We start from the raw sequence: 13,156 nt of genomic DNA, 5'->3' as shown, positions 1-13,156 counted from the left end.
AATACATGAATACTTAGGAATTTTCCACTGAACTAACTATGCTTGCGTGATGGGATGACGTGCCCTCACGTGAAAAGCGGATGAGGATTAAATACATATTTACATAGATAAAGGGAATATTTGGCTTTACTTTAATTAAAACTAAGATTAAATTAACTTAGAGTTGCCTTGTATATTTCATGAAGTAATTTAACTGTATTTAGTCAATTGTAATTAATAAATAGTTGGCATCTCAAAATCCAACGAGGGAGAAGAGATTTGCCAATTCTACCGACTCTGTTTCCTAAGCCCATTCATGCTGCATGCTGTATAATACACATCTAAGGATGCTTGGAAGCCCCAGGCAAACCGACCGAGACATCAGGCCCATCGTCATCTGTTATTCCGACTCTATCTAGCTAAGCAACCTTTATGATTTGGCCAAATCGGGGGTAAATAGCTAGGATACAAGGAAATAATTACTGGTGAGTTGAGTATTAATTATACCCTAACCTCCTAGGAGACTTATGTAAATTAGCTATTGGTCATGTTTATACTAACATTCATCAGATAAGGAGTGTATAAAATCTTCTGACACCATTCATCTGATCTGAAATAGTCTGCCTGTCACCACTGATCAATAAAATTCTTAAATACATCATTCATTATACAAAACAGTCCAATTCCAGAGTTCATCCAAAGTGGCCAAGATAAAATTTCTGTTCTTGTCTCTCACTGCATATTTTATTAGAGTACTCATTCCCCTCTACTTACAGCTTCCACTTCTTGTTTGGTGATGGTTGGAGCAAGATTGCGAAGGAAAATAGAGGCTGTTTTGTGGAGAGCCCGGGGTCTGACCTCCTCCTCTCCACCCTCAGCACTCCTTTCCTCCTCCTCTTCTCCACCGCTCTTCTCTTTCTTTTCTTTCTCCTTCCCTTCTTCCTCCTCTGTTTTCTCTCCATTCTGTACAACTACTCCTCCTAAAAGGAACAGAATATTAGAGATACATGAATCTATGGTTATTAAACAAAGCATTAGCAATACTCCTAAAACAAAATGCAAAACAGATTTCCTATAAAACAAGTTATTACATCTCTCTCTCCTCCTCACAATCATCAAATGAAAAATACATCACAAATCAAATTTAAAATCCCGCATTCAGTTGGGGTAAAGGAATTGAGAGCAAAGCTTTCACTTCACTGACAAATCAAGAGAAACTAAGCAACTAGTGGTTACAGAATCTCCTGCATCCCCTGCCCTGTGTGTGTGTTTGTGTGTGTGTGTGTGTGTATTTACCTATTTCTATTTACCTATTTGTAGTATACAGGAATTGAGCAATGCTCGTGTTGTCCTGTCTCCATATCCACATTTATCAAGTCTACCTTTACACACATGAATGTTTTTCTCATGCACCACCTCTTTGTCTAAGTCGTTCCAAATATTTAAGTATTTGCCTAATATACCTAATTGTGATATACACGGAATGTGCTATGCTTGTGGGTTTCCGTCGCTGCTTCTCGGTAAGTCAAATTTTGCTTTAAACTCGTTTAAGTTTTTAGACTGGACGATCTCTTTGTCCAGGCTATTCCATAGGTCTATACTTCTGTAAGGAAAGCTATATTTCTTGATATCCTTCAAGCAGCTTGACTTTTTCAATTTCATTTCGTGTCCTCTTCTTGCTCTCTTATCCCATACAAACAGATCTTTGTCAATTTTATCTACTCCCACCATGATCCTGAACACTGCAATCATGTCTCCCCTCTTTCTCCTTTCCTCTAAGGAAGGCAAATCCAGTTTTTCCAGCCTCTCTCTGTATGACAGGTCTGTCAGACTGGGGACCATCTTGGTTGCTGTTCTTTGTATTCTCTCAATCTTGTTTATATCTTTCTTTTTGTGTGGGGACCACACTACCGCAGCATATTCTAACCTGGGGCGGATCATGGCCACTATCAATTTTTTCATGTGTGTGTGTGTATTTACCTATTTGTTTACCTATTTGCAGTATACAGGAATTGAGCAATGCTCGTGTTGTCCTGTCTCCATATCCACATTTATCAAGTCTACCTTTACACATATGAATGTTTTTCTCATGCACCACCTCTTTGTCTAAGACGTTCCAAATATTTAAGTATTTACCTAGTATACCTAATTGTGATATACACGGAATGTGCTATGCTCGTGGGTTTCCGTCGCTGCTTCTCAGTAGGTCAAATTTAGCTTTAAACTCTTTTAAGTTTTTAGACTGGATGATCCCTTTGTCCAGGCTATTCCATAAGTCTATACTTCTGTAAGGAAAGCTATATTTCTTGATATCCTTCAAGCAGCTTGACTTTTTCAATTTCATTCCGTGTCCTCTTGTTGTTCTCTTAACGCATACAAACAGATCTTCTTTGTCAATTTTATCTACTCCCACCATGGTCCTGAACACCGCAATCATGTCTCCCCTCTTTCTCCTTTCCTCTAGGGAAGGCAAATCCACCTTTTCCAGCCTCTCTCTGTATGACAGGTCTGTCAGACTGGGGACCATCTTGGTTGATGTTCTTTGTATTCTCTCAATCTTGTTTATATCTTTCTTTTTGTGTGGGGACCACACTACCGCTCCATATTCTAACCTGGGGCGGATCATGGCCACTATCAATTTTTTCAACATCTCCTCATCCACATAATGAAATGCTACTCTTATGTTAGTCAACAGTTTATAAGTCTCTTCAACAATCCTGTTAATGTGCTTTTATGGTGACAAACTATCTTGGACCAGCACTCCCAAATCTTTCTCTTCTCTCATTTTTGTGATTAATTCATTACCCAACAAATAATTCAGTGATGGTCTCCTGGTACCTTTACCCATTTCCAATATTTTACATTTCTTTACATTAAATTTCATTTCCCATGTCCAGCTCCAATCGTGTATCCTATCCAAATCCTCCTGCAGTATTTTACAATCCTCCTCAACCTCTACCTTCCTCAAGATCTTTACATCATCAGCAAACAGACTTGCATAACTGTTCACTCCATCGACCATATCATTTACGTAAATCAGGAACATTACTGGCCCCAACACCGAGTCTTGAGGGACTCCACTTGTTACTTCCCTCCATCCAGACATCCTATCCTTTATTACTGTCCTCATTTCTCTGTCTCTCAAAAAGTCTCTCATCCATTCCAGGAGTTTCCCCTTCAGTCCTCCTATATAATCTAGTTTCCGCATTAGTCTCTTATGAGGTACCTTGTCAAAGGCCTTCTCTAAGTCTAAGTACACACAATCCACCCAACCATCTCTCTCCTGTACCATGTCAATCACCCTTGAGTAAAAGCTCAACAAGTTAGAAACACATGACCTTCCACTTCTGAATCCAAACTGACTTTCAGCCAAAATATTCATCTCTTCCAGATATTTTACCCATCTGTCTTTCAGGATTCTCTCGCACAATTTTGCGACCATGCAGGTTAGAGACACTGGTCTATAATTCAGGGGTTCTTCCCTGTTTCCTCCCTTGTAAATTGGTACCACATCTGCCCTCTTCCATTCTAGTGGCACTTTCCTCTCTTCCAGTGAGCATACGATTAAACTGAGAATTTTATCAGCCAGATGTTCTCTGCATTCCTTCAGTACCCAATTAGAAATTCCATCAGGTCCTGGGGCTTTCCTTACATCTTGAGTTTCCAGTAATTTATACACTTCCTGTACCTCCACTTTTATATCTTTTATCACCGGAACATTTCTAATCACTTCCTCCCCTTCCACAAGCTCCTTTTCTTTAGTGAAAACTGACTGGAAACATTTGCTCATTATTTCTGCTTGCATTGCCACATCCTTACAGACCTCTCCTTCTACTTTCAGTTTGGTGATTCCTTCCTATTGTTTCAGTTTGCCATTAACAAATCTATAAAACAGTTTGGGTTCATCCTTGCATTTGTCTATTATACATTCATTTTTTTCATTCATTGCCAGAAGCCATGTATCCCAAACAGGGTGGCCAAGGGCTTACAGTTAATTGTTTTACAGGGAGGGGCACTAATCCTCCACCAACCCCACTTGACAAGTAGGGAGTTATGCCAACAGCATCTGGTGTTCCCAGGCGGTCACCCATCCAAGTACTAACCAGACCCAACGTCTATTATACCTTTTTCAAAATTCCTTTCTTCTTCTCTACGTATTCTTGTGTATTCATTTCTTGTTCTTTTATATTCGTCCTTTGTTCTGTTGTTAACTCTCTTTCTCCAATTGTTCCATGCCTTATCTCTCTTTTTTGGCTATCATACACCTTCTATTAAACGACTCCTTTTTCCTGTTTTCTTTCCCTCTTACTCTTGGTACAAATTTTTCCACTCCCAAATTATAGAGGTCTAGAAAGATATCCCACTTCCTCTGTATCTCTCTTGTTTCTCTGAACATTCTCCAATCCACATTTTCAAAAAAGTTTCTCAATCTTGTAAAATTTGCTTTCCCAAAGTTGTATCTTCCCTGTCTATGAAGCTCGTCTCTTGGCTCGACGTTCCCTATTAACATCTGGAACTCAATGACCACATGATCACTTTTTCCTAAAGGACAGAGATATTTCAATGATTCTATTACATCGGGTTCTTTGGTGAACAGTTAATCTAACCTTGCTGGTGTGTCCTCACCTCGAAACCGTGTCTCTTCTTTGACCCATTGTGTCATCACATTATTCATTATTATATTTAATAACATAGTGCCCCACGAATCCTCGCCGCCTCCCGAGTACCATTCCTCCCAGTTCACCTCTTTACAGTTAAAGTCACCCACCAAAATTATATTATTGCTTTTCTCAATTATTTTTTGCAAATAGCTAGCCATATCTGACACCATCTCATGGTATTCGTCATCCTTCCATGCTCTCGTCTTTGGGGGAACATACACTACCGCCATGTCTCTCTTAACATTCTCTCCAGTTTCTAATTTCACATATATCACTTCAGCCCAGCCTACTCCCATTTCCACAGTATCTACATTTATGTTGTTCTTCACTGCTATCATCACTCCTCCTCCTTTTTTTTCTTTTCTGTCTTTTCTCCACAGTTTGTATTTACCATCTCCCAAATGAACATCAATATCTTCTCTTAATTTGGTCTCTACAAAGAACATGACATCAGGTTCATGTTCTCTCAAGAAATCGTTAATTTCGATCCTTGTCGATATGAAACCATCAACATTAGTATATATCACCATCAAATTATTTTTGACGTTTTTAATACCCTCTTCTCTCCTACTCTCTGTCCGTACCACTTCCCCAACTTCTGATCTTTCACAGCCATCTCCCTTAGTTTCCTTCACTTCTATTTCCTTAGATACCACTTCCTTACTTTCATATCTAATACTCTCCAAAAAAAATTATTACGTTCTTCCTCTGTCCTCTTATCATTTTTTCCTTTACTTCTTCCTTTAACGATTTTAAAACTTCTCTTTCTTCTTCATTCAGATCTTTTCTTATTATAATATTTTCCATCCCTGCCTCTTTGCTTAATTTCCAGGTCATTTTAAGTATCTCATTTATTACACTTTCTGATGTAAACTTGACTCTCATTGGTCTTGTTTCCCCTTTCTTATAAGGCCCTATCCTCCTTACTTCCTCAATTTCTTTTACCCACTTGTCTCCTTCGGGGTCAATCTTGCCTAATATTCCTCTCACCAGGTTCGTGTCTCTCTCGAGTCTTACGAACCTAACCTTTTCTTCCTCTTCCGTTTACAAATATTACCACACATCTGTTCCTTTCTACAGTTTCTCTCACTATTTTCTCTTTTTTCTTCAGTATTTTCACTACATTTTCTTCCATTATTTTCTTGTTCATTTCCCTTTCTTCCTGGATGATCTCTTTTAAGCTGACCACTTCTTTCTGTTCTTCTTCTACATGTGCCCACTTTGCCTTATGCTCTTCTAATACACTACTCACCTTCTCCGTTTTATTAGTACTCTCTTCTAGTTTCCTCCTCAATTCAACATTTTCACGCTTCAAATTTCTAATCTCTCCATTCACTGTTTCATTGGATTGGATCAGACTCTGTATGGTAGTATCCGTATTTTCAGACACATGCATGCGAGCGTGCGTGTGTGTGTGTGTGTGTATTCTTACCTTACCTAATTGTATCTTCACAGGAATGAGTCAAGCTCGTACTGTCCCATGTCTTTAACCATTTTCATCATACATCTTAAATTTATGAATTGTTTTGGCACACATTATTTCATTTGGTAGTGCATAAACTAAACTTCCTTACGTCTTTATCGCCTCTCTTTTTACGCAGTTTTTTGCAGTGTCCTCTTGCTGATGTCTCCCCATAGGTTATATATTCATTTATGTCTATTTTCTCCTTTCCTGATAAGCATTTATATAGCATAATCAGGTCTCTTCTTTTCTTTCTCTCCACTAGTGTTGGCAGATTCAGTTTTTCTATTCTTTCTTCATGGCTTAGATCCCTTAAACTTGGTAACCATCATGTAGTGGCCCTTTGAGCTTTTTCTATATTATCTATGTGCTTTTTTGATGAGGATTCCAGACTACTGATGCATACGCCAGGGTTGGTCTGATGAATGATGTTGTAATCTTTCTCAGCATGTCTTCATTTATGTATGTGAATGCTATTCTCATACTTGTAGGCAGTCTATACATGTCCATACCTTCTCACTGTGTGTGTGTGTGTGTGTATGTTTGTGTGTGTTTACCTAGCTGTAGTACACGTGATCTATGCTCAGCTCATGTTGTGATGTTTCCATCTATCCATCATCCAATCCTACATCGCCCCATGAGGAGGTAGGAGCCAGGGGCTAGGCAGTTGGTCCCAACATTTAAGATGAGAGTGACCAGCTTCACTCGTCCCTGAGTGGCATTACATGAGCAATCAACCTCAACCATCCCTTGGATAAAAACCTTCACCGGCTCAATCCGACTGGATCACAATAATTACCCACTAAACCACCAGGTGATAAAATTTGGTTATATGGTTACCACCCAGTGTAGTAAATGGTTTCCTGGTGCACAGGAAACCATTTGGCTTGTCACTCAGTGTAGAGTCACCCACAGGCTGAAGGAAGTGGAAAGAATGAAGGAAAGAAAGACAGAAGAGGGAGTGTAAAGTCACCCGTAGGCAGAAGGACAAGGAAAGAATAAAGGAAAGAAAGACAGAAGTGAATGGAAGGAAAGAAGGATGAAGAGGAAAGGGTGATGTTTCCACATCGTAAAATATTAAATCTACTTTTCTACACATCGTTGTTCTTTGATTTCACCTCCTCCTCTTCGAGACTGATATATCCTTTCTAACACAGGACATTCTTTGCTTCCACTTCCTCCTCTTCTCAACTGTTCCAAATGTCTAAGTAATCCCTCATTTATTTGGACAGGAAAGAGCCAAAGGCATGTTGCAACATTTGGATAATGAACACTATTCCCCTACCATACCCAGACCCTAGCTATACCCACTTCCAACCTATACCTTACCAATTTGTAGAGTACCTATGCTTAATTTGGCAGTGTTTTCTGGTCATTCAGCCACATTTAGACATCAAAAAACACATAGGAAAATCAAAAGCAATGGTAAAAACCAAGAAAACCATGCAGAAAAAACACCAAAAACCAAAAAACATCCTACCTATACACTACTGTATGTACAGTAACTCTCTTAATTTTGGTAGCGATTTCAAGTCATTTTGCCATATCTGGACATCAAATAATACATATGATCATCCAAAATAATTTTCAGTAAATATCCAAAATATAAGTGGGAAGTGGACGAGCGATTGGGTAAATATGGAATGGGGCAGATGAACGACATGGAACGTGTGTGCGAGATATTCACAGAAGAAATATGTGCAGCATGTGAGGTGGTGTGTGGGGTGATGAGAAAACAAAAGGGGGTGCAAGGAACAGCATGGTGGAGTGCAGAGGTGAGAAGCGCTTTGGCACAAAAGAAGAAAGCACACAGTGAGTGGATAAGATACAGGGGCGGGGAAGAAGTTGAGAGATGGAAGACAGCGTTACATGTAGGGAGGGAGAGAGAGGTGAAGAGAATAGTGAGAGTAAGAAGAGTGTGGATGAGGAATTTGGAAGGAATTTGAGTGTAAAGAGGAAGGAATGTAAAAAAATGTTCTGAAAAGAAGTAAAGAGAGCTAGACAGGGTGCCAAAGAAGTTAGTTGGGGAGTGAAATACAAAAATGGTAGATTACAAGTGGAGAAAGGAGAAAAAGTGAGCAGATGGAGAGAACACGTTAAGGTATTACTGAACATAGAGAATGAAAGTAATGCAAGTACAAGTGGCTGGGAGAAGGAGGGATGTGAGAAGAGAGGAAGAAATCAGTAGGATGGAAGTTGTGGATGCAATGAAGAAAGTTAAAATGGGGAGAGCCCCAGGAAATGATGGAGTGTGTGGTGAAATGCTGAAGCATGGGGGAGAGAAAGTACTAGAATGGACGTGGAAGATGTGCAGATTGGCCTGGGAGGAAGGTACAGTCCCAGAGGACTGCAGTCAGGTATAATTATTCCCCTGTACAAAGGAAAAGGGGAAAAAGAAGTATGTGGTAATCATAGGTGCATCTGTCTTCTTAGTATAATAGGAAAAGTATATGGTAGGATACTTATTGAAAGTTAGGAAAATAACAGAGGAATTAGCTGGAGAAGAACAGGGAGGTTTCAGGGGTGGAGGAGGTTGTGTAGATCTGATATTCATTCTTAGATTTTTAGTGAAAAAGTTTCTAGAGAAGGGAAAGAAGTTGTATAAAGCCTTCAAGGATTTGGAGAAAGCATATGACAGGATGGACAGACAAGGACTGTGGAAAGTATTAAGAATATATGGAGCAGATGGGAAGTTGTTGAAGACAGTGAAGAGTATGTATGAGAGTGCTAAGGGTACAGTGTGTATGGACTGTGAACTGAGTGAATTTTTCTATTTGAAGGCTGGATTGAAACCAGGATGTGTCAAGTCTCCACGGTTGTTCAATCTGTATATGGGTGGGGTTATAAAAGAGATACAAGTTAGGGCAGTGGATGTTGGAGCAGCCCTAGTGAGAGAGGGCAGTGTTTGGAAACTCCCTGTAATGTTGTTTGTTGATGATACTGTGTTGTTAAGTGAAGACAAAGGGGAGCTGCAAGGCTTGGTGAATGAGTTTGGAAGTGTATGTAAGAAACGGAATCTAAAGGTGAATGTAGGGAAGAGTGAAGTTATGGTCTTCAAGAGAAGTGAAGTCAGTGAATGTACAGTTAGGTTGGATGAGGAGGAAATGGAAAATGTGAGTACATTTTAGTACTTGGGGAGTGTGATGAGTAAGGATAGAAGTTTAGAGGGTGAAGTGATTGAAGGGGTACAACAGGGAAGAAAGGGTGCTGGTTCCTTGAAAGCAGTGGTAAGAAACAAGGAAGTGAGCATGGAAGTGAAAAAGCTACTACATGACAGAATTGTGATACCAACTCTAACAAATGGAAGTGAAGCTCTGACCTTGTTGGAGGGACAGAAGTCAAGAGTGAAAGCAGTGGAAATGAGTTATTTGAAAGGAACATGCTGAGTCACATGGAGAGAGACTGACAAATTAGGAAAATGAGGAAGTGAAGAAGCGTTATGGTGTGAATGTGGTTGTGATAGGAAGCGTTATGAGAAACACACTGAGATGGTCTCGCCACGTGGTGAGGAAGGAAAGTGAGAGTCTGACGAGAAGAGTATATGTGAATGAGGTGGAGGGGGAGAGAGGGAGGTGGAGGCCAAGGATGAGATGGAGGGATGGAGTGGAGAGGTATATGAAAGAGGGGGTGTGTGAGGGAGAAGGGCAATGAAATGGCAAAGGAAAAGGCGACATGGAGGCAATTTGTTTGTGGCCACCCCTTACGGGATTAAGGCGTCTGGCAATAGACAGATAGATAGACTTTCAACACTGTGAAGACCATGCAAAAAAAAACAATGAAAACCAAGAAACGCCCTCCCTAAACACTACTGTATGTACAGTACCCCCTCCTTATTTTAGGACTGTTTTCCAGTCATTCTGGCATATTTTGACATCAAAACATATACAGGATTATCCTAAATAATTTTCAACACCAAGAAACCATAAATTAAAAAAAATGAAAAACAAAAAACACCCTCCCATAAAACTACCATACGTACAGTACCCCTCCTGTTTTTGACACTGTTTTCAGGTCATTCTGCCATATTGTGACATCAAAACATATATACGATTATCCTAAATAATTTTTAGCACAAAGGAAACTATGAAAGAAACCTGATGCCCAAAAAACATTCGGTTGGGGTACTTACCACACAGTGCACCGCTGCCAGGTTTCTTAAGCCGCCACCTCTTGCAGGTGTAGAGTTGTCCCGTGTGGTCTAGAGGTAAACAGTAATGCCTAACAAAGATCGACAAACTCCTCCTCCTCGTCATCCTCAACCTGCCAGAAGTGGGCGATGATCGGTGATGTGCGGTGTGGTGATGATGGCCTACCCACCTCAGAGGACTCCGAAGACATCTGCAAACTTACATCCAACGGAGACTCAACGGCTGTCGACGTGTTCAGTTGTGGGTCTGATGGTGAAGGCTGGAAACGAGCTGGTGGTGGTGAAATGGGCTGGCATTTGTAGGGGTGGCAGGCCTGAAGAATCAGTCGATCCTGGTCTGATGACAGGGCCGATGATTCTGCCAGAGATGACGGGGTTCCGGACTCCTCGCAGCTCCACCACCAGGCGGAGCGGCACCAGCTCCCTGTCACAGTGTGGGTGCTCAGCAAACTCCAGGACCCCCTCCAGGTAACCATGGAGGACACTGAGATGAGGGACTGAAGGAGATGCGGAGGGCTGCAAGTCAGGGTCCTCATCCTCATTGGTCTCGCTGTCCTCTTCCATGCCCGCAAAGGTAGCAGTGGCGATCTCCTCATCAGACATGGTCTGGTAACCAGGATCACTGCCGTCGTTGTACAGCCAATCCCTCATGTCATTGACGTTCACCTGCTCTCCTGCTGTTCTAAGACGACTGTGGAAATCATCCATGTCAAACCCCTCAAAGTCTTCTCGGCTTCGATTCCCTGCAGGAGACGAGACCAACCGCTCTCGAGGGTTTTGACGGAGACTTCCTTCCACGCATTCACCCAGTTGAACACTACAGACTTTAGGTCGTAACATCGAAGATTCTGCAAGGTCTGCTCCCCACGTGTTTCCTTGACCATGTCTTCATCCTCCGGTACCACCATCGCTCTGTTCAGGAACCTCCATCAGTACAGTCTCTTGGCAGCCACAGTCACACCCTGGTCCATTGGTTGAATCAAAGCAGTCGTATTAGGTGGCAGAAACATGAACCTAATCCGCCTGTGAGTGGCAACCAAATCCTTCTCAGACTGATGCACGGGGGCATTGTTCAGGAGCAGGAGTGCCTTCACCCGGTCACGAACGATACCAAGGACCTCCGTTATATAACGGATAACCTCCTTGATGAAATGTCTGTGGTACCAATCCCTTAAAATCATAGTGGTAAACCAGGCCTTCATAGAATGGTACCACACAACAGGCAGGCTATCCATCAACCCACAGAGACAACATGGTTGTTTTGCACACCCAACAACGGTTTTGAGGCAGTACGTCCCATTAGCATTGGCAGGGCACAAAACAGACATGCTATTTGGACAACTTCTGACCTGGCACAGTCTTCTCCATTTCTTCAGCTAGGGTGTTGGTGGGCAAGGAGCGGTAGATCAGACCAGTTTCGTCTGCATTATAGACTTGACCATGGGCAAGGCCCTCGTTCTTGAGCAGGCGCTGCACCTTCTGGCAAAATGGGTCTACTTCCTCCGCTGCCACATCCAAGGCCTCGCTGTGTGCCTTACAGCCAGTAAGTCCATGGCCAAGCTTGAAGTGAAAGAGCCATCCCTCGAACGCCTTGAAGCCTTGCACGTTGTACAAGCAAGCAAACTTCTCGGCAGCAGCCTTCACCTCGGTTCCACGCACTAACACACCAGCACCACGTTGCTGACGAAACCATGTCAATGTAGACCGGTCGATAATGGCATGCCAGGCCTGGGCCATTACCTTCCTGTTGCCCCAATGTGTGCGTAAGCTTGTCGCATGACTTTTTGATATCGAACAATGTTGAATGGGCAAGATCATACTCATGAAGAATGCATCCTGTGCTCCAGCCTGCGTCAACCTTGCCCAATATCTCACGTTTCTTCTCCAGAGTCAGAACCTACCTTCTCTGTTTTTCAGGTGGTGGTGGGTCCATCACCACACACACGGGAATACAGCAGAGGAGAGCCACAGCCTGAAGAAGGTAGGGAACCACCACAAATGCAAAACACAACTGTATTCACAGCCACTGTTGCAAGCGCTGCCACTCATGAGAGAGACAAAGGCGGGAACTGAGGTGTGAGCTTGTGTTTGCCGGCAAGTAGTACAGCGCTGCCATATCGCACCCAATGGTTGTTTTCGAGCACAGAGGAAGCAAAGTGCAGCAAACTGAAATCGCATATAAGGTTCACTTTCGTTTGCTCAGGCAAGGGTTAGTATGTCATGGCAACAGCAGATGACTAGTACATTGTCGCCTCAGGTGGTGTATGACTAATGCTGTCCGCCAGGTGCCTCTGACCATTCGGTAGGGAAGCAGACAGGTGCACGTGGTGGGGGGTTTCCCATTAATCCCACAGGTCGGGGGACTCTCACTATTTGGTGTAGAGGTGGAAGGGCAGTTTTACCATAAATTTACACGTGGCTTGTGGTCTGTGTTATATGCTTGGTGGCTATCGGTACCCCTCAACCGGGAACAACACCCGCCTCATCCTTTCAAAAATAACCATAGCATTTTCTTGAAAATATGCTCAATGTGTTTCCCAGGCAAAATTACACAGGTTATTCTTACCTAACCTAACCAAACATAACCTTTCCCAATAGGGCTGCTCGGCTAAGGTGGCTGACTGTGGTACAAAAACAAATACCCATACCGAATGGAAGTGTATTGGTACAGTACTGTGCATACACACATACAGTACTGTACTGTGTACAGTACTGTCATATGCACTGGTACAGAAATTACTGTACTGATATTGTAATCATATTGTGGGAAGGAATTTCTCTCTCTCTCTCTCTCTCTCTCTCTCTCTCTCTCTGTATGTGTGTGTGTGTGTGTGTGTGTGTGTGTGTGTGTGTGTGTAATTCACCGGGTTGGTCAGGATCACGTGATGGTTTTGTGATCATCGGCAT

At 42.2% G+C, this 13,156-nt stretch overlaps 1 protein-coding gene across 2 annotated transcripts in view; it reads right to left on the bottom strand.

Annotated features, from left to right (window-relative positions):
• The window catches only part of Ars2 (arsenic resistance protein 2), an 842,642-nt gene that overhangs the window by 467,035 nt on the left and 362,451 nt on the right, over positions 1–13,156 (bottom strand). For both annotated transcript variants that reach the window (XM_080275726.1, XM_080275727.1), the window contains one exon: positions 754–959. In XM_080275726.1, the coding sequence (XP_080131852.1) occupies positions 754–959 (206 nt within the window). The remainder of the gene's footprint in view (positions 1–753; positions 960–13,156) is intronic.

Source organism: Coenobita brevimanus, chromosome 62, assembly GCF_032717465.1.
Source record: "Coenobita brevimanus isolate Jiangsu-jjx chromosome 62, ASM3271746v2, whole genome shotgun sequence".
Lineage (NCBI taxonomy): Eukaryota > Metazoa > Arthropoda > Malacostraca > Decapoda > Coenobitidae > Coenobita > Coenobita brevimanus.
This window is presented reverse-complemented; position numbering and strand designations above follow the sequence as displayed.